The sequence below is a fragment of the Podarcis raffonei genome, chromosome 5, assembly GCF_027172205.1.
Source record: "Podarcis raffonei isolate rPodRaf1 chromosome 5, rPodRaf1.pri, whole genome shotgun sequence".
NCBI lineage: Eukaryota > Metazoa > Chordata > Lepidosauria > Squamata > Lacertidae > Podarcis > Podarcis raffonei.
Window position 1 is genome coordinate 7,245,464 of NC_070606.1, and position 22,200 is coordinate 7,267,663.

Sequence of the window (22,200 nt, forward strand, 5' to 3'; positions counted from 1 at the left end):
CTATTTAGGGAGAAGCAACATACTTCATTTTTGCTTGATGCTTCTTTGTCAAGTGCTATGTACATTGATGGCACTATGCTGATCAATAATAACAATCCGGAAATCTCTTACAAAGAGGCACCTCATGGACTCCTCCCTGGTGTGTTTCAGTTTCCACTCAACTGAGAGATAGAAGTCAGTGATCTCTGACTTGCCTCCCAAGCCTCTATCGCGCAGCTTTCCTTTGTGCTCTGTTTCCCTCCCTCCTCTCCCCACCTGGCTTAGGAGTCTCTGTTTCCTCACTAGACTCTGTACTCTGAAGCAGACCAATCAGCTTGTGGCTTCCCTGACTTCCTGTCTTTCCCAGCTCAGGAAGGTGTGCTCATTTGTACTCACCTGAACAAGTTAGACACAGACAAAAATACCTCCAGCCTCGGGGAAACCAGGAGAAAAAACTTTAACCTGGCCCCAGGAGCAGCAGCGAGGATCCACACCAGATCTACGGGAAAAGACCCTTTTAAAGTTCAAGATGTGACACCAGTCAGGTAAGGGAATTTGATCTTGTCTCGTAAGTTACGATACAAGGAGGGAAAGTCTGCTCTGTTGCAACATTCCTGGGAGAAGAATAGGAGAGAAAGAGAAAGAGGGAGAGAGGCTCCCGTGGGGCCTTCTACAGGAATTCCAGCTGAGCTGTGTCACATTTAAATCAAGACTGTAATGGGGTCCGACAGGCAATTTCGGGAGAAGAAAAGGACCCACCATTTTAAAATGTAGAGTGAAGTTCATTACTTTTCTTTAATCATGCTATCGAGTGACTAATAACTCTGGACTTGGGTTTGATCTTTGTTGTTGTGGATATATCCTGGGCGTGCTGGATTTGTTTCTTAGCGTTCTCCTCTGCCAGGGGCAACAGGTGGGTCCTCGTCTCATCTACCTTGAAGAAAACTGGCAGTCGGGAATAAGTCACAACCTTTGTCTTTCCGTGTAGTAGCTACGCTGCTTGAGCTCAGCCTCTTGTTTGTAAAGATTTGTACAAGAAAGGAGTCGGATGTGGTGCTCTAATGATAAACAAGTTTCCTGGGGCTAATGCAGTGTTTGAAAAGTTTGTGTCCGGTAGTTGCTAAGTAGATCTCTTGTCAGCCTCTTGTCCGTAGCCAGGACCTGAAGTTGAGGCCTGCCTGATCTCCACATCAAAGTGGATTTCTTCCCACTGGGCAGCAGCTTCTGGCCCCAACTGAAGGGGCTGCTGAGGACATCAGCCTCAGGTCAGATGGACTGCCTGAACTCTGGACTTCTTCCCTTGCTTCATTTGTGAACGTCTTATGACTTTTATGGTATGCAAAGGTGATTACTGCAGTGACAAAGAGGCAAGGGGTTCGTCCCACCCCATATACTCACAACCACCGCGAGATAAACATAAAATGCAGTTTATGGTTTATAGAGTATTCTGGTTTCAAAGAATGGATCCCCAAGCCACCGTGGAAGAGAGAGATCCGTATGATTGACCTTTGTTGGCTGTTGAAGTATAGAGATATGAGCATTTGATAGGTGACATCTGAAGGGGTCAAAGAATAGCTTCGGGGGAAACCCAGGATGTTCGGCAGCTGAATTGCACCAAGGTGTTGGAGGGCCATTCCAGAAATTTAGCCTGATCCAGCAAGAGAGAATTGACTGTGCAGGCATTGCGCATCTGTATTTCGAAGTTCATCCAGCTTCTCTTAAACTGATAAATGCATCTGGCGATGCAGGCAGATACGTTTTTCTCCGATCTATGGCCAGTAGCTGTAACCAACACACACAACAAGTGATTAATTGCAGCCAATGTATATTATCTTTAGCACTAAATGTGCACTTTTCATTCACTTCCCCTGTAGAATTCAATGTATCATGGCTGATGAGTGATACAAGGCATCACTTTGTGCCTGTCATTTTGTGAATTTTAGAAAACGTTATATATATATTTTATTGGGTTCCACCTGAACTGGATACACACACAATAGTGAGTTGCTGCATGTGCAGTGCTTGACATTAAGAAGACAGTATTGTGCATGTGTAGGTCCTACATGTGATATAATAATAATAATAATAATAATAATAATAATAATAATAATAATAATAATAATAATTATTATTTATACCCCGCCCATCTGGCTGAGTTTCCCCAGCCACTCTGGGTGGCTTCCAATCAAGTGTTAAAAACAATACAGCATTAAATATTAAAAACTTCCCTAAACAGGGCTGCCTTCAGATGTCTTTTAAAAAGAAGATAGCTGCTTATTTCCTTCACATATGAAGGGAGGGCATTCCACAGGGCGGGTGCCACTACCGAGAAGGCCCTCTGTCTGGTTCCCTGTAACCTCACTTCTCGCAATGAGGGAACCGCCAGAAGGCCCTCGGTGCTGGATCTCAGTGTCCGGGCTGAATGATGGGGGTGGAGATGCTCCTTCAGGTATACAGGACCGAGGCCTTTATCTGTTAGAGGGAGACCCAATCTAGTCACCTTCAGTGACCATCTCTCCTGGTAAAAAGAAAAGAAATGGCAAACTTAAGTCCAGTTGTCTACCACAGCATAAATAGTCCTCCATCCATCATACGTAGATGGGATATGATGCTTTGGGACTCAGTTGACTGGACATAATTTACTGGTCGGCCCTTTGTCAAAACTAAATGGGTCACCCAGTTATAGATAGCATGGTTCATCCTTCAGTAATGAGTAAGAATGATGGCCTTGGTGGGAACTAAAAACACTGAGATAACCAAAAAGTTACAGATGCTTGCACCAGTTGTTTCTCAAATTATGTAAGGCGTTATTGAATTTAAAATGTTTTATTTTTGTTGCCATGCATTACTGATCCAATTTTGTCATGTTATCTTACATGGCAAAATGTGTTAATTGATTGATGTGTATTTAGCAAATTACGTCATTCTCTGTAACATGTTGTAGCACCTCCTCTGTTTAAGCATCACAGTGTCCTGCGTTTCTCCTTTCCTACACGGTGTCATTAGCTGCCGGGGGCAGAATAGTACCCAATGTTCTGAGAGGGGAGAGGGGATACCTGGATGCAGGTCTATGTTTAAAGGAAACGCGGACTGCCCCTGAAATGCGTAGTTCCAGCCTGAGTAAATTTACTTATATTTGCCACAGGCCTTGGCGATAAATCATACCATTTCTTTCATTCCTATGTTCCCCATAATAAAATGCATCTCTGCTCGTATTCAGGTTCAGTTCATAGCTGTGCTTTGTTCCATATTTACTGCAATAGAAAAGAATTTCTCTCCATCAGGTCTAGTACAAATGTCCTAATACGATATTCTGCGTTCCCCCATCTTGGCTCTATATCAGTGACTGTAGCTAGTTGCAGAACGTATGGCATCAGGTTATCCCATGTCAGTCTTCTTCAACTTTGGGTTCCCAGAGATTGGAACGCAACTCCCACAATGCCCAGCCAGTTGAGGCAATGAACAAGAGTTGTAGTCCAACAACATGTGCACAGTCTGTGACTGGCCAGCCTGAATGCGGTTCGTTAGCAGTGTGCTGTGGCTTGCTGGCTATTTGACTTTGACCTTTTTAAATACAATACTGTCCTGGGAGATTTCTGAACTCATCGATTCCTAATGCCTTGCAGTGGGCTTGGTGCATCACAAGTTGCACAAGCCAGGTTTTTAGCATAGCATCTACTTTGGTCCTCAGAGCTGCTTTTCAGGCATTTAAGGTCTGAAACTTGACCTGCACCAAGAGTATAGAACTACTTCTATACTAATTACTTCATACTGCAGCTGGGATATTGTATGATTGAGCAGTGGCGTAGCGTGGGGGGTGCAGGGGGGCCGACCGCACCGGGCGCAACATCTGGGGGGCGCTCGAACTCGCAGCTCTCTGCCCCTACTAAAATCCACGCGTTAGGGGGCGCAAATTACTTGCCTTGCCCCGGGTGCTGACAACCCACGCTACGCCACTGTGATTGAGTGCTCCTCAATATCAACCCCTCATTTTACCCCAACCTCCCTAGCATATCAGGGAAAAGGCTAGACTGCAGTTCTTTTCCATCACATGAAATTTTCAATGTATTTTCTCTGTCTTTCTCTCTCTTGTTACACAGGCCTTGTGAGAGACACTACAGCATTGTTGTTGTTGTTGTTGTTAAATTTGTATACTGTTCTTCATTCGAAGATCTCAGGGCAGTTCACAGCATAAAAATACCAGATAAAAACACAAAATACATGTTGTGTCAAAAATCAAAATGCACCTGCTGGTCTAAGAAGGTTGGCAACCCATGCTCCTCTCCAGTGATATTTTGCAGCTTGCAAATTCTCTTTTGTATTCTGGGAAGGTTTCTCTAAATAAACAGGCTGCTTAATGCTCCTATCATTTTTGGTTGGCTGCACAACCAATTCTGCAGTCTTTCCAATCACAAGGCACATTTCTAATTCACATGCTGCTGGGGTGAAAGATCTGAAGCTGCGGCCAATCCATTTGTCTCATTCACACATTACATTTTAAGTGTTTTAAATGTACAGCATTCTAGGTGTAAGCCTGAACTGCAATGTTTGGAGTAGTAACTCTTTAGTCGGTGGCTATTGTCCTCCAAGGGACGCGGGTGGCGCTGTGGGTTAAACCACAGAGCCTAGGACTTGCCGATCAGAAGGTTGGCGGTTTGAATCCCCGCGACGGGGTGAGTTCCCGTTGCTCAGTCCCTGCTCCTGCCAACCTAGCAGTTCAAAAGCACGTCAAAGTGCAAGTAGATAAATAGGTACCGCTCCGGTGGGAAGGTAAATGGTGTTTCCGTGCACTGCTCTGGTTCACCAGAAGCGGCTTAGTCATGCTGGCCACATGAACCGGAAGCTGTACGCTGGCTCCCTCGGCCAATAAAGCGAAATGAGCACCGCAACCCCAGAGTCGGTCACGACTGGATCTAATTGTCATGGGTCCCTTTACCTTTACCTTTATTGTCCTCCAAACTGAATGAGCCAAACTTACCAGACACTCATACACAAGATACGAATCCCTTTGCTCCAAAAAGGATGCCTTTCTTGGATTGAATATATTGCTGTGGATAAATTGAGGTATATAAGCAAGAATACAGTTAAAATAAAGTCTTAAACTGCAAAAAGAGTATATTTTTAACTTTGCAACAAAATTGAATAGTTTTGCATTTCACTGAAAATTGTGTTACCCAAGGGTTGCCCCTGATTTCTTGGCTAGTCTATTTAATCAGAGAGCTGATTAATTTCAGTCCTCTGCACTCTTAATTTGAGAGTAAGTCCTATTGAAGTTGAAGACTCTTCTTTCCAAGTAGAAAAACCTTACTTCACTTTGCTTCCATTCACTACTTAGGAAAATTGGAGCAAGGAATGAATCCTGGTAGATATTTATCTTTGCAGAGAAATACTGCTTCATTTTCTTTTTTAAAATCCTTGAGGAGCCCCTGAATGCATGGACAGGATAGGAATGAAACAGGGTGACTCCAGATTGTCACTATTTTGCGGGAGGGAGTTAAACACATACTGTAAGTTTGGGTCAGCACATCTGACTCAAGGGCTCTGTCACCCAAGTACAACACCCACTTTAAAAAAAGAACCTGACTTTTCAAAGTTTGGAAAGTGATCAGGAAATGTATTGGAAAGTGTGGGATAAAGGAATGATTAATAGGAAGACATATAAACACCTTGCAAGCGAATTACGATTAATATAGGATGAATGCTCATAGTTTGTATAACCTCCTCACAAACAAATTGGAATGAGTGCTCAATAAATAGATTGTTAGGGGAACCCATGGTTGCTAATGAATAGCCCTTACTTCATTGCCCAAAGGTGAAGGCAGACTGGTAGAGCAGTGGGTATAGCTGAGAAGCGCCCTCACTGGGTTCAGTGAAAATGTAATGTTTCCTCCTCTGGCGCATGGTTTGAAGAACTCCGATGTGCAGCTTTCGGTTTGTCTCCATGGCAAAAAGCTGGAGATGGATGTTTCTCATTATTTGCTAGTGTTTTCCGTGACAACAGAGCCAACCTCCAATACTTGAAAGTTTAAAAATTAAATATAATTACCATTCAAAACACAACCCAGCCGGGTGGACTGGTTATAAATAATAAATTATTATTATTATTGTTTTGTTATTATAATTATATTATAACCCAAGTCCAAAATGTTCAGTTCAGCAAGTATGACCCTCAAAGGCTCTTGAGGCCATGTTCAATGCTTGCCTGAGTGGATTGTCATCATAGCCTTAGCCTTTATTCTATCTTGCCATTCTACTTAAGGCTGCCATCTGCTTGGGAAAAACTAACCTGACCTAAATTTTATGTGCTCATTTATGTAAATATATGTCTTTGAGAAACTATCACTCAGTCTGTAATTTGCCATTATTAAGGAAGGCGCTGGAGTGGGTGGTGTTTTGTTAACTCTTGAGTTAACTTTGAATCTGGCTTCCATCATGGCTTTGAGACAGAAACTGCCTTGGCAGATGATTTACACTGGGGAATGGATGGGAGGAATGTTCTCCTTGACTTCTCAATGGTTCCCAGTACCATTGTGTTCTCTTTCCAGAATATCTCTCTGGGATGAGGTTTTAGGGCACCGCGGTGCAGTAGATCTAATTCAGTGTGGATGATGGTTCTCAAGGACCTCTCTTTCCTTTCTTGCCTACTGGCCTTTGGAGAGCTTTAAGGCTCAACTGACCCTCCAAACATTTCAACACCTACATGAAACCAGGGGGCAAAGTCACCAGGAAGTATGGCCTGAGATATCATAAATATGCAGATAACTATCTACCTCTCTTTTTCACCATGGTGGAAATCTTAATCTAGGCAAGATGTGTGTACTGTAGACCAGGAAATCTGTTGATCTGGATGTGGTTGCCAAGGATGGGGTTTGGGAGATCTCCACATTATCTCTGGGGTGTCAGGTGGTATCAAAGGCCAGGAGCACTTTTTATCAACCTTAGTTGTTTTGCTAGCTACAGCCTTATTTTGAGAAGGCAAATCTTACCTCAGTGATTCAACCAAGGATACATTACTGCATTGGGTTAAGCATGGGACTCCCTTTTTAAATGATTTGGGAACGTCAGTTGGTGCAGAATGTGGTCACTATAATGCTTGTAGAAACTAGACATTTGGATTATATCTCACCGAGTCTGTGCGTGGCTGCCTGTTTGATTCTGGCCCAGTTTAAGGTCATGGTTTTATGTTTTAAACAATTTGGGACTGGGTTATCTGATGGATCACTTGCACCCATATGAACCTCCTGTTATTTTAAGGTTGGCTAACTGTTTTATAATGAGATTGTATTAAAGAATTGGTATATTATTTTTATATGATGATGTAGTGAACTACCTTGTGAGAGAAGATTCCCAGAAAAGCGAGTTTAAAAAATAAAATAAAAATGGAACAAATGAATGAAGTTGTAAGTAGGCCATTTCTCAGTAAAAATGTGATGCTTAAAATAGTTAATAAAGGGGTGATTCCAACCAGCAAAGCCAGTTTAAAACTAGTCTAACAACCTGGGGTAAGTACATGGAATAAGGGTGTAGTCATACATGCACCCGAATGTTCTTTAGACAGACAGATTAATCTCTTCCGATTCAACTATGTAAGGTCACGCTATACAATGTCATAGTGCATAGAACTTGAGGACAGTTCTGGAGGACTCATGTCTATGGCTGGCACTCACAAGGTTGTAGAGGTGCATATTCAGATGTATAAAATATTGAGGCAAAATGAAGAAGTCATGCGTTTTCTGGATGTGGTGTCCTCCTCCACTTGTCAGTAGCATTGCAAAATCGTAATTCATGAGTTAGCACCTTTTTGCGGTTGCACTGGTGGTCCTGTAGAAGAGAATTACATTATAAATATAGAACCACCTTCTCTAATTTTCCAGTGGGAAAGCTAAGGGTTTCTACCAGCTAGAGTTGAAAGGGGTTTGCTGTCAGTATTCTCACTTGCAGATTCCAGTGTGAAATATCAACTGGATTTTCTCCGAATATTTCCTTAATATTTGTTGTTGTTTAGTCGTTTAGTCGTGTCCGACTCTTCGTGTCCCCATGGACCAGAGCACGCAAGGCACTCCTGTCTTCCACTGCCTCCTGCAGTTTGGTCAAACTCATGCTGGTGGCTTCGAGAACACTATCCAGCCATCTCGTCCTCTGTCGTCCCCTTCTCCTTGTGCCCTCCATCTTTCCCAATATCAGGGTCTTTTCCAGGGAGTCTTCTCTTCTCATGACATGGCCAAAGTATTGGAGCCTCAGCTTCACGATCTGTCCTTCCAGTGGGCACTCAGGGCTGATTTCCTTCAGAATGGAGAGGTTTGCTCTTCTTGCAGTCCATGGGACTCTCAAGAGTCTCCTCCAGCACCATAATTCAAAAGCATCAATTCTTTGGCGATCAGCCTTCTTTATGGTCCAGCTCTCACTTCCATACATCACCTTCTTTATGGTCCAGCTCTCACTTCCATACATCATTACTGGGAAAACCATAGCTTTAACTTAATATTAGATACCTGCATTTGCAACTGACATTATATTTGTTTCATATTATGGAAGAAGGCTGCCACCTCTCCACAAAGCCTCCCCAGATTCCTCACTAACCACAGTTCCAAGGGTACTCCTTCTAGGCAGCAACCTCTCTACTTTATTTCTTGACTCCAAGCCTTTTATATACCTGCCTCTCTCTGTCTCTCTTGCATCTTCCTTTCTGGGTGCCTTTAAGAGATTCTGCCCTCCCAGGATGCCTACCTCGCTTGAGAAGGTGGACCCAGCAGCTGGCAGGTGTGCCATTTGCTGAGAGTTCCACCCACCCTTTCCTCCTCTGCTCTGGTACTCCTCTCTATGGAAGATACACCAGTTTGGCTGTCAGGATATGTGTGCGAAGAGAGAGATGTGTGCAACCAATGTATCGAAAGCCCAGTGTGGGGACTGGGAGAGTGCATCTTCAGGGGTGAAGTCAAGCCGTTGGAGAGTTACAGCACCTGCTATGTCTGTAGAGTCTGATGTGGAAGAGCAGGCATAGGCAAACTCGGCCCTCCTGATGTTGTGGGACCACAACTCCCTTCATCCCTGACCACTGGTCCTGTTGGCTAGGGATGATGGGAGTTGTAGTCCCAAAACATCTGCAGGGCGAGTTTGCCTATGCATGTGAGAGAGACAAGTTCTGTTGCTGCTGGGGCAGATGAAGGTGTTCGGTTGTGCTGCTACAGGTGCACCATGGCATTCTCTCTGCACTCCTTCCACAGTCTTAGCTCTGGGCCTTTGCCTCCCTTCCCCTCAAGGGACTCGAAATTGTCCATAGTTGCCACAGGATGGCAGAGTAAATATGAACAGTGGTTACACAATTTTGTTGTGGCAAAGAATACTATGGCAATAAATATTTTGCTTAAGTTTTTGAATACAGTGGTACCTCGGGTTAAGTACTTAATTCATTCCGGAGGTCCGTTCTTAACCTGAAACTGTTCTTAACCTGAAGCACCACTTTAGCTAATAGGACCTCCTGCTGCTGCTGCGCCACCGGAGCACAATTTCTGTTCTCATCCTGAAGCAAAGTACTTAACCCGAGGTACTATTTCTGGGTTAGTGGAGTCTGTAACCTGAAGTGTATGTAACCTGAAGCGTATGTAACCCGAGGTACCACTGTATCTTATGTAATGGAACATTAAAGCTGCATCTAATAATGAAATGAGAATAAAATATATCCATGGACCTGCATTCCTGAAGGCCTCTTGCTAATATAGACTCAGTCTGGAGTAATTATCTTTTTGAGTAAACATGGCTGAATTTTTAAAAGGCAAATAAATAAAAAAGTTGTTGTTGTTCAGTTGTTTAGTCATGTCCGACTCTTCGTGACCCCCTGGACCAGAGCACGCCAGGCACTCCTGTCTTCCACTGCCTCCCGCAGTTTGGTCAGACTCATGTTTGTAGCTTCGAGAACACCGTCCAACCATCTTGTCCTCTGTCGTCCCCTTCTCCTTGTGCCCTCCATCTTTCCCAACATCAGGGTCTTTTCCAGGGAGTCTTCTCTTCTCATGAGGTGGCCAAAGTACTGGAGCCTCAGCTTCAGGATCTGTCCTTCCAGTGAGCACTCAGGGCTGATTTCCTTCAGAATGGGTAGGTTTGATCTTCTTGCAGTCCATGGGACTCTCAAGAGTCTCCTCCAGCACCATAATTCAAAAGCATCTATTCTTTGGCGATCAGCCTTCTTGATGGTCCAGCTCTCACTTTCATACATCACTAAAATAAAAAAGTAACCTGGTGCAAATGAATAAAATCTAGCCAATAAGCAAAACAGTAAGCAGATGGTAACTATATACCCAAAAATCTGAATGATATTTCAGCTTGAATGGGATAAGCATCTCATTGATCATTACTTAAAAGTCCATCCCAAGTCATTCTGCTGAAAACTGTTTTGGGACAACTTAATAGCTGAATAACGTTTCAATAGTTTGAAGGGAGAGATGCCCTCAAAATACTTCAGACTTAGGGAACTTCTGGAGAGCAGGGCAGTAACAAATGAAGGGAGAGGCCAAAAACACACTCCTACTTTTGACTAGCAAATACAATTTCATACGTTACGCAAAATAAGGTGGAAATATGCAAGTATCTGTATAATTGATACAAGATGCAAACTCCATCTTTTCTTAGCACAGAACCTGAGTAATCTTGGTCATTTTTGTTTTATTTATTATTTTCCTTTTTACTTAACAAAATATAAATAACACTTACTAGGACAAAATACCTCTGAGCACTTTATAGCCATGCAGGACACACACAGTTCTGCTGTGTGCTCCGATGGACGCATGAATTTTAAAATGTTAATGTTAAGTTGTGGGTGAACATATCAGACGACACAGCAATTCTTCAAACAGCTCTTGTTTATTCACAGGCCAGGACAGAACTGAACTGAGGAGCTCAGTCAGCCTGCTTATATAGAGCTCCAGAACAACGTAACTGTTGCAACTTTCTAAAACTATCTAATCACTGAACATCACTTTCAATCCTTCATTTGCATACAAACTAGCCAATCACTGAACGTCACTTTCGATCCTTCATTTGCATAACTATCTACAGTATCCCCCTGCTGGCCCAGGGTGAGAACTTCAGTACATAACATTTATCTTTACAACAACTCTGTGAGGCAAGTTAGAGCTCCAGTACCATGTAACTGTAACAATTTTCTAAACCTATCCAATCACTGAACGTCACTTTTGATCCTTCATTTGCATAACTATCTACAGTATCCCCCTGCTGGCCCAGGGTGAGAACTTCAGTACATAACACCCCTCCCCACCGAGATAAGGCATTAGTTACAATCGTAATGGTTTCCTTATATACAGCACTACACGTAATGGTTCAATTAGGCACAAAAGCATATCGGTTACATTTCACATACTTCCATTAGACCAACAGTGTTACATGTCGAACAACATAGTCCTTTAAATAAGTTGGGCATTTGGAAACTCTGCCAGACCGCCGGGGACCGGTAGCCAAGTCTGGGGGGCCGCCCAATTCTTGCTGAGGCTGTGGCGCGATCCTAGGTGGCGTTGAAACCAAGTCCCCTGGATCCGCTGCTGCGGGTGGAACATCTGCAAGTGGAGTTGGCGGAATGTCAGGCACGGCAGTGGTCTGAGTCTGTGGGAAGTCTCTCACAAGCATTGTTTATAAAGTTTTACATCTTGCATTGGAGGGCCAAATGATTCTAAGCTGGAAACTTCTTGAGTTAGCAACAGTCAGTAGTTGTGTCTGGAAAGACACATGCTCTTAAAATCATGCGCCTAACTTTTGTTGCTAAGTGAGCAGAAATGAAATTGATTTGCTTCAGTGTCTGAATAAACTGTAGGCCTACTTTTCTTTCCTTTAGACAATCTTAGCCTACCACCAAGAGCTGTCCAACTTGTTTACAAAGGCCAATGAAAATTTATGAGGTCTTGACTTAATCAGCAGGCATGGTGTAAGAACCTCAGCTATAGAAACACGACACTGATGGCTACTAAAAATGGAACCACTGCATTCACTTGCAGAATTGCAAAGGAATAAAGCAGTAATTAAATCTTATCAATTACACTGCATTTCATTTTATATGAACACATTCTTGCAACTTCGCACGAACAGCAGATGTCCCTCTCTCCATTAGTGAAGTGTAAATGAGCTGACCTTTTCATACCTCCCCCAGCCAAATGATAAAATAAAGGGGACTCTTTAACATACTTCTGTTGTATCTCCCTCCTCACACTAGACTTCATTGCCTGAGCCCACTCTTTCTACTTGCCCTCCCACCATTACATATTGCTGAAGTCTCTTCTCCACTTGTTGCCTGAACCTATTAAAGGTAAAGGGACCCCCTGACCATTAGGTCCAGTCGTGACTGACTCTGGGGTTGCGGCGCTCATCTCGCTTTATTGGCCGAGGGAGCCGGCATATAGCTTCCGGGTCATGTGGCCAGAATGACTAAGCCACTTCCGGCGAACCAGAGCAGCACACGGAAACGCCGTTTACCTTCCCGCCGGAGTGGTACCTATTTATCTACTTGCACTTTGAAGTGCTTTCAAACTGCTAGGTTGGCAGGAGCAGGGACCGAGCAATGGGAGCTCACCCCGTCATGGGGATTCGAACCGCCAGCCTTCTGATCGGCAAGTCCTAGGCTCTGTGGTTTAACCCACAGCACCACCCGCGTCTCAGAACCTATTAAGCAACATTAAACATCAATTTGCTTTTCCCACGATTGCAAAAGATTCCCACTGAGCACATACTCTATGTCATGCACGGTCAGCACTAAGAGTAGAGTGATGTTTAGGCTGATAACTTCCCCATATTGCCTGATGAGGTTCAGCTACTTTGCAGAGGCGCTTTCATCTCCAGTGAAGTATCAATGCCCAGTGATAGACATCTCTTTTCAGCCAGGCAGGTGCTCATGCACACATACTCAGACATGGAATATGGTGGGGTGCTTTTTGCAAATGTGGCTAAGAGATGGTTCAAAGCTCAGTGGTTAAAACCTTGACTCTACTGTGAGCACACTGGACAGCCTTTAGAGAACCATTCTTCTTTGACCCCCCCCATCCCCACCCCCTGCAATAGTGCAGTTTGTGAGCTGGGATCAGTCCTGCCCAAAATCAGGTGAAGTTAATACAAAATCACATTTCAATCTGCCTTCTGGATTCAAAATCGCTCCCAATACCTCAACGTCAATGAAGTCCCCCATCCCCAGCTCAGAAACCTTCATGCCAAGTTTGGTGGCAGTATATACTGCCCCATGCCCACAGGTTTCAGGGCGGTTCACATGATAAAATCAGAATGTAAACCACAAGGTATGTAATCAAAATAAAAACAACAACAACCCACCACCCCCCATGTCAAAAAATGGGTGAAGTCACACAAGAATGATGTTTCCAACCACTATCTTGAATCAAAATGGCGGCAGGCTTCCAAATATCAACAAAGATCACCACCTCTACCTTGGGAACCTTCCTGCCAATTGATATCTTGAAAGGCAGTCAAACCTATAGAGAACAAATGTACAAATCAATTTCCAAAATATATTCAATATGTTGCCAGTAAAACTCAAGTAAAAACGTTCCAAGAAGCCACCACCAATCAATGGCTTTAAAAGAGGATTAGACAAATTAAGTAGTGATGTATGGAAGTGAGAGCTGGACCATAAAGAAGGCTGATCGCCGAAGAATTGATGCTTTTGAATTATGGTGCTGAAGGAGACTCTTGAGAGTCCCATGCACTGCAAGAAGATCAAACCTTCTTAAGGAAATCAGCCCTGAGGGCTCACAGGAAGGACAGATCGTGAAGCTGAGGCTCCAATACTTTGGCCACCTCATGAGAAGAGAGGACTCCCTAGAAAAGACCCTGATGTTGGGAAAGATGGAGGGCACAAGGAGAAGAGGACGACAGAGGACGAGATGGTTGGATAGTGCTCTCGAAGCTACTAGCATGAGTTTGACTAAACTGTGGGAGGCAGTGGAAGACAGGAGTGCCTGGCGTGCTCTGGTCTATGGAGTCACGAAGAGTCGGACACGACTAAACGACTAAACAACAACAACAGACAAATTCATGGAGGAGTAAGAGCTACCTTCACATCTAGAGGCAGCAGGGCCTCCAAATACCTGTTGCAACAGGCAGCTGCATGGCCACTGCGAGATCAAGAGGCTGCACTAGTTGGGCCATGGTCCTGATCCAGCAGGCTCTAGATCATATGCTCTATCTGGGTGAATTATCACATTTTCCTGGATTAAAAAACATAAATAGTCGTATGTTCCCGTATCCGCCAAGGAGATGCCGCTTCCCAACATCAAAGTGCAAACTCAAGGTAAATTTGAGCAAACGATGCACCATAAATAGGAAATGGAGGAACATTTGTGCCATAAAAAACTAGTTGTGTGGAATGAATGAATTGTCTCTGACTGGCCACTCTCAAGTCTCTTGGGTCCTTCCCTGGCATGCTGCAACTTGAGTCTCTTGTACTTGGAGGTGCTGGGGGAATTTGAATCTGAGACACCAAAGCATGTGTGTGGCCCTTTAAAGAAAGGGTATTTATTTTTATTTTTAATTAGATTTATGTACCACGCGGGTGGCACTGTGGGTTAAACCACAGGGCCTAGGGCTTACGGATCAGAAGGTCGGCGGTTCGAATCCCCATGACAAGGGGAGCTCCCGTTGCTCGGTCCCTGCTCCTGCCCACCTAGCAGTTCGAAAGCACGTTGAAATGCAAGTAGATAAATAGGTACCACTCCAGCGCGAAGGTAAATGGTGTTTCCGGGAGCTGTTCGGGTTCGCCAGAAGCGGCTCAGTCATGCTGGCTACATGACCCGGAAGCTGAATCTGAGACACCAAAGCATGTGTGTGGCCCTTTAAAGAAAGGGTATTTATTTTTATTTTTAATTAGATTTATGTACCACGCGGGTGGCACTGTGGGTTAAACCACAGGGCCTAGGGCTTACGGATCAGAAGGTCGGCGGTTCGAATCCCCATGACAAGGGGAGCTCCCGTTGCTCGGTCCCTGCTCCTGCCCACCTAGCAGTTCGAAAGCACGTTGAAATGCAAGTAGATAAATAGGTACCACTCCAGCGCGAAGGTAAATGGTGTTTCCGGGAGCTGTTCGGGTTCGCCAGAAGCGGCTCAGTCATGCTGGCTACATGACCCGGAAGCTGTATGTCGGCTCCCTCAGTAAAGCGAGATGAGCGCCGCAACCCCAGAGTCGGTCACGACTGGACCTAATGGTCAGGGGTCCCTTTATCTTTACCTTTTACCACCCTTCATCTGAGGATCACAGCACAGTATACTGCACAAGGAACTATTTTATGTTTGAAAGAGAATGGATGCACTTTTGAGAGGTCGGTTCCACTTCCGAGTGGGACCGGGTTGCGCTCATGCCACCAGGCCCCACCCCTACCTCAGCATGGTGCGGGATAGCGTCCCGCTGAATGTGACCCGGCCACGCCATTTGCCAGGCGGCCAATCAGGGTGCTGAGGGGCATTTAAACCCGTGGTGCAATTCTGGCAGCTTCTCTTTCAGCCTCGTGCCACAGATCTTCTGCCCTCCCACCCTCTTTTAGGTAGGGTCACTGGCCTTGCTATGGACTTTGGTTGGTCGCTGTTGAGGGCCTGATAGGACTTTTTCCACTTGGCAAATTGGCACCAGCCACTTGGTTTTCATTTACCACGTAGCAAACGTCACAACTTTGTAAGGTTTGGAGTTTAGGCATTGGAATAGCGATCACCTGCCCCTCCATGCGGAAGGGTATTCCATTAAAGGAATCCGGGAGTATGGATCTTGTCCGAAGCCCAGGGAGAAGCTAGGGCTGTGCCACAACCTCAGCGGGAACCCAGCGGATGCTCGAGTCGATCCGCATCAGCCGGGCTCCCCCTACTGGTGGTTTACCCTTCCAGACTTCCTGCAAGGTGGGCAGGAGTCAGATATAGTCTGTTGGTGCCAATGCCTAAGCCAATATCGCTCACATTCTGTAACCAATAAAGCGGTGGCCTAAATTTGCCCAATAACATTAACCTAAATTCTGTGTCCTTGTGTCCTTATTCTCCTGGGGTGGCTTGGGGGTCTTGAAGCACAACCAAACCTATACCTTAAGAATTGCAGGTGTATTGTTGGAACCACAATGTTCCACCACAGTCTAATAATAAATTAAGCCCATTGATTAGTCCCATTGATTGCAGTGGGAAAAGGTGCGAAGCTTAACTGCCACCTGTTGAAATGAGCATAGCTACGAAGGGTTGACTGGAGCACTTTTTAGTACAGTGGTACCTCGGGTTAAGTACTTAATTCGTTTCGGAGATCCGTTCTTCACCTGAAACTGTTCTTAACCTGAAGCACCACTTTAGCTAATGGGGCCTCCTCCTGCTGCTGTGCCGCTGCTGCACGATTTCTGTTCTCATCCTGAAGCAAAGTTCTTAACCTGAAGCACTATTTCTGGGTTAGCAGAGTCTGTAACCTGAAGCGTATGTAACCTGAAGCGTATGTAACCCGAGGTACCACTGTATATAAAAAGATGGGTGAATAGAAGTGCGCACAACATTTTCCCAGTCCAGAACCCTGGATGCCACCTCGAATTCTGACAGTATTGATAAGCTTGAAAGTTCACCCATTCTTAATGTATGCTATCTTTTCCCTCCTGCATTCACATGAGTTGCTCTGCACAAAGGGAGAGATATGCCGAAAGATATACCACAAAGCCAATCCTAGGAGCCCTCAGCCATATGCATTGCCACACATGTGGTGGTTGCCCATAATGGGAGGCCAGTTTGTGCCTCATGTCTGAGCATCTGGCATTCTCCCAACAAGTAACGCTTCTTGCAGGAGAATGCTGTGTCCCAGGGAGAAGTGATTTACTGGCTATTACCTGTCAGTTGTGGGACGTGGGTGGCGCTGTGGGTTAATCCACAGAGCCTAGAACTTACCGATCAGAAGGTCAGCGGTTCAAATCCCCGCAATGGGGTGAGCTCCCGTTGCTCGATCCCTGCTCCTGCCAACCTAGCAGTTTGAAAGCACATCAAAGTGCAAGTAGATAAATAGGTACCGCTCCGGCGGGAAGGTAAACGGCGTTTCCGTGCGCTGCTCTGGTTCACCAGAAGCAGCTTAGTCATGCTGGCCACATGACCCGGAAGCTATATGCCGGCTCCCTTGGCCAATAAAGCGAGATGAGTGCCGCAACCCCAGAGTCGGCCACGACTGGACCTAACGGTCAGGGGTCCCTTTACCTTTACCTTTGTCAGTTGCAGGAAGCCTGATCCATATCCACTGGAGAGAGACAAATCTGTCAGATTCTGTTTCTCTACATTTCTCATTTTTCCACTCTTAAGTTCAACACACTTCCAAATCTATTTGTAAACCTTTATTTGTTTTTTAAAAAGTCTGCACAAAAATTGTATTCATTTTTCGGTGCCTGCCTCCTCATATTGACATTTTATACACCATTGTGTCTAATATATGCATTTGGGAGGGGGGGTCACTTAAACAATGCATTCTTATGCATATTGGTTGGCTGTAGATCTGCATTATAAAATACGATGGCAAATATGCTTACTGATACAGGATGTGCAGATTAGGTTGGTTTGGACTAAAGTACAGGCCAAATGCATTTCCCATCCCTGAAGTCCTCTGACAAGTGGTGTGAGGTGGATAGCTAGGAAAATGAGGGACTTCTCGGTGGTGGCACCTTCCTTTTGGAACAATTAGTGATGTTAAATTCTCGAGATTATTCTCAGGAATTTAACATCACTAGGAACATCCTCCCCGGGGGAGGGCCACCTGGGACATTCTTCATCGTCTTATTCGTTTCAGATGAAAAGCATTTCATTTACTCAGGCCTTTCAAGTTTGCATTTTAAAAATCAACCCTGCACTGTCACTTTCAAAAATGTGGTTTTAAATAACTCTTTGTGTGGTTTTATGCTGAGTTGTGCATGGTTTTATTCCGTCTCCACTGGAAGGAAAGCTTTATGCCGTTGGTTTTTACCGTCTTAATCATTATACTTTGTGTTTTGTTTTGTACGTACGGTGTTTGTTTTTGCTTTCTAAGCCACCTAGATTATTTTTTGATGATCAGCCAAATACATTTAATAAATCACTATCCTTCCAGCTGTCATGATGTAGCATGCCCTTCCCAGAGCCCAGCTGAGGGATGGTGGGGTAGGAGAGAACACCCTGGTCTCTGGCAGGGGTGTTTCAGCCACAGGGCTACATTCCATCATGCGCTGCATGCCGCTGGTGGGTGAGGCGAGAGGCAAAGGTGGGCAGAGCAAGGAAAACGTCTTTTGCCTTCGTACCATGGGCTGCATTCCAGCCATGCAATAGAGCTGTGCATGCATGTAAACACATACAAACACACACACACCTCCACGTGCCTTTCAGCCAAGGAAAAAGCATCGCCACAGTCTAAGGATGCATTCTGCACAGGCAAAAGCACTTGAGCAGGGCCAGAGAGGGGCATGGCCTGAGGAGTGTGGCTTGGAGAGAGTCGCCAAGGCTGGCTAGAGATTCTTGAAGGACTGTGCTGACCCATTAGACAGGCGGTTCATCGCCCCTGATCTAGGGGATCCCGTTGGTGGAGCAGGGAGAGTGCATGATGGTGCACAATCATTTTGCTAAGAAGACTGATTGGTTGTCATGAAGATAATTACTGCTTGAATGCTTCTCCCTAAGTCAGTGGTTGAGGGACACGGGTGGCACTGTGGTCTAAACCACAGAGCCTAGGGCTTGCCAGCGGTTCGAATCCCCATGACAGGGTGAGCTCCTGTTGCTCGGTCTCTTCTCCTGCCAATCTAGCAGTTCAAAAGCACATCAAAGTGCAAGTAGATAAATAGGTACCACTCAGGCGGGAAGGTAAACGGCGTTTCCGTGCACTGCTCTGCTTTCGCCAGAAGCGGCTTAGTCATGCAGGCCACATGACCCGGAAGCTGTCTGTGGACAAACGCTGGCTCCCTCGGCCTATAGAGTGAGATGAGCGCGCAACCCCAGAGTCGTCTGCGACTGGACCTAACGGTCAGGGGTACCTTTACTCTGGGGTTGTGTGCTCATCTCGCTCTATAGACCGAGGGAGCCAGCGTTTGTCCACCTTTAAGCCAGTGGTTATCGACCAGTGTGCTGTGGCACCCTGGGGTGCCTTGAATGATGGTCAGGGTGCCATGGGCAACACTGGCCTCTGTCCCTCTTTCCTTCCCTCCCTCCTCTGATGCCCTCTCATGTTTCTGCCTCTCAAAGGCTTGCACAGCTGTTTATTACCGCAGCCCTGGCTATAAGCTCCGCGGGCAAATGGTTGCACTCCATGTTCTCTTTGGGGCAGGGGCAGCTCAGAGACTCAGGGACAGAAGCAGCTGCCCGCCCAGAGGACTCCCAAGGAGAGGGGAGAGGAGAGGAGGCTGAGGGAAAAGGGTAAGAGGCTACCAGCTCTGCTGGCAAAGGGTGACATAACCAGGCTTCTGAGCCCCACAGGGGTGCCACAGATAGAATGTAGTTGGTCAAGGAAGCTGTGGACCCCAGGAGGTTGAAACCTCTGCCCTAAGTGATGCTTGTGTTCCAAAGCATTTTGATGTTGGCTGCCTGCAGTTTCAGTGTGTGTCGCCTCTGCACAATGCAACAGGCAGTGATGGTGAACAAGACTTGCAAGTCAATGTCAGGCCGCTCATGGCTGGCTTCAACAGCAGAAACTGACGAATCTGTCAATTTCAGTTTCCCATTTTTCCATTTCTGCATCAGTTGGCAATTTGTTCCTAAAAAAAAAAAGAAAAAGAAAAAGTTCACATGAAAATTCACACACTTCTTGTGCATTTTTGCAAGCAATTTCCCAGCATATAATGCAATATTTGCAGTAATGTATGTATTTTAGTACAGAGTTTCCCTCAATGTATACTTTTTCCACACTTTGGAGAGCTGCACTGCAAAACTGAAAGAAGTTCAACTTTCAAAGGTTCATTTCAGTTTGTGTATTTTGATCAGAAGCACAGATTATATTCAAATTGTGAACTGGGTGACTTTCTGCTCATTCCCTGTTCACTGTGGAAAGTTTCCTATTTACCAACCGATTGTTCTTTTTCCTGTGCTCCCCCCTCCCCCACCGTCTGCTGCAGCCACAAACGTGGAGTGCAGCTCAGTGTGGTGAAATTTCCTGATGCTGATGATGATGTCACAGGAGGAGGAAAAAACCCTCCAAGAATAGAAATGGCATATACTTTTAATGCAACTTACTCATAGCTTGCTGGTGTTTAGACTCGACCTTCGGAGTTGCCCAATGTCCTGGCTTCCGCTCAGGCACAATGAAGGAGTGGCTCAAGAAGGAGCTGTAAGCAAACAGAGCTGGATTCCTTTATTTCCCTGTTCGGATGTGATGCAGGAAGACGGGGGAGAGAACAACTCCGCAACGGTGGCTTCTGAACATTCTGCTGGCTACGAGCCCTTTCCCAAGCTTCCTCTTGGTTTATCCTGCAGGAATCCCAGGAGCCGCACTCACAGATACCTTGCTTACAAAACCCCGTGTGCTTGCATCAACTACCAAGCCCTCCTTCCTCTGCCAAGCAGTGGAGTAAGACTGTCTCGCTGATGCAGGCCTGGCCACTAAACCCTTGCTTAGGGGCAAGGGGAAGTCCTCTGGAATTCTCATAGACCTCATTGTGTGTGTGGCTTGTGTGCATTACTGGATTAGAGCAAATGGGATACAAAGGAACAAAGAACAGGATGCATCGCTATCGGAGGCGGCCAAAGAAGGTAACATGTATTTTGAATTACTCGGCTGGGGTCTCAGATTTTGAGTTAATTGCTTTGTACAGGGTGTGAGTTGCATACTGAAGAACTCTGTGCTTCTTATAGGCATGGGGAACCTCCATGCTCAGGAGCAGCAGGCCTATAAGTATTGCCCACTGATGGAAATACCTAAGAAGAGAAGGCCATATCTTTCTGTCTTGCCTGAGCCTGGTGGTTGTTGCAGACAAACTGTTGAGTTGGATGGACTTTTGGTCTGACCTAGCAAGACATTAGGACAACTACTGTAGCACAATGGCTAAGCTATGCTTCATAATACTCAGAAGAAGCCCTGGTGCTCTTTGCTTCTTCAATGAAACATTTTGAACCCCTGAATGTGCTATATACATGATAAGTATAATTTATCACTAGAATTAGCATCATAGTACTCAGAACAAGTCCTGGTGCTTTCTGGTCCAGCTATGAACCGGAAAACCCATCATGCAAATCCTACTTCTAGCATAAAAGTTACTAGATAGGCTCATATAAGCCTTCCTCGTCTCTGTTTCAGTGTTTATGGGGAAAATAATACTGGCAAGCCGTTAAGTGTTGCTGAAATAATGTATGTGAAACATTTTGAATGGACACAGCATGTTTTATTATCCATCCGCTTGGTGTTTTTAACCTGTATTTTAGTAAGAGAGGATGCTTTGAGATGGAAAATAAACATTCTCCATCATTTTGCTGAGCAGGGGTTAAGAATTTAGTGAGCAAAATCCAGCTGCCCACAGTGCTAGAGGCTAGTGAACAAAGCAGACACTTATGGTACTTGGCTTGTATACGAGTGTGACAAAGACACTGAGCTATGTCAATTGGAGGAGGTCCATACTTCAAAGCTCACTTCCTCTATAAACTCACTTTACACACTCACTTTTTGCCCCGTGTGTCACATGCACAAGCCTGTGGTTTCCTGGTCCATGTCAGGGTGCTTTCCCCCACCCCTGCCACTTTCCTCAAGGAAAAGCTGCTCTTTACTGCTGAATCGGAACAAGTGGCCATTCAGGTTTTTCGCAGATTGCCATTTGCACTGATTCAGCTGCAATCAGCAAGCTTTTGTGAGGAAAGCAGTGCCTCACACAAAAAAAGCACTCAGACAGGGAGCTTTAAAGCACAGATCTGTACCTAGAAATGTGGAGCAAGGCTAAGTGTGCATGAGTTGTTAGAGAGGCTTTACTATCTGCCTTGGCCCCCTTCGTGCAATATGGGATTGATAGTGACCTGCTTTGTAGGAGTGTTGTAATGATTACAGCAAGGTAATCATACACTTGAAGCCTTTTGAACACCTGAAGGTGCTCTCTACATGCTAAGTATCACAGCTGGAAGGAGTTTTGCTGCTCTTTGGTCCACCAAGTCTGGATCTTATGCCAGGTTCCTGAGGTAGACAAGACACGGTGTGAGAGTGTATATTGGGCAAGAGGCCTAGCAGCTTTCTTCACGCTTCCTTCCAGAAGCATTTTCATGCCAACGAGAGGCCTTGAGCATTCA

The 22,200-nt window shown here is 45.3% G+C and overlaps 1 protein-coding gene across 2 annotated transcripts in view; it reads left to right on the forward strand.

Annotated features, from left to right (window-relative positions):
- The first annotated feature begins 279 nt into the window (after window positions 1–279).
- The window catches only part of ARHGEF5 (Rho guanine nucleotide exchange factor 5), a 66,384-nt gene continuing 44,463 nt past the window's right edge, over window positions 280–22,200 (forward strand). Inside the window, exon 1 of one of the 2 annotated variants that reach the window (XM_053387702.1) lies at window positions 280–524. Coding sequence is in view for 1 of the 2 variants with exons in the window: in XM_053387701.1 (XP_053243676.1) it covers window positions 20,626–20,682 (57 nt within the window). In the remaining variant the exon portion in view is untranslated. Of the gene's footprint in view, window positions 525–20,080; window positions 20,683–22,200 lie in introns of those variants that run through there. The other variant, XM_053387701.1, reaches the window with a different exon arrangement.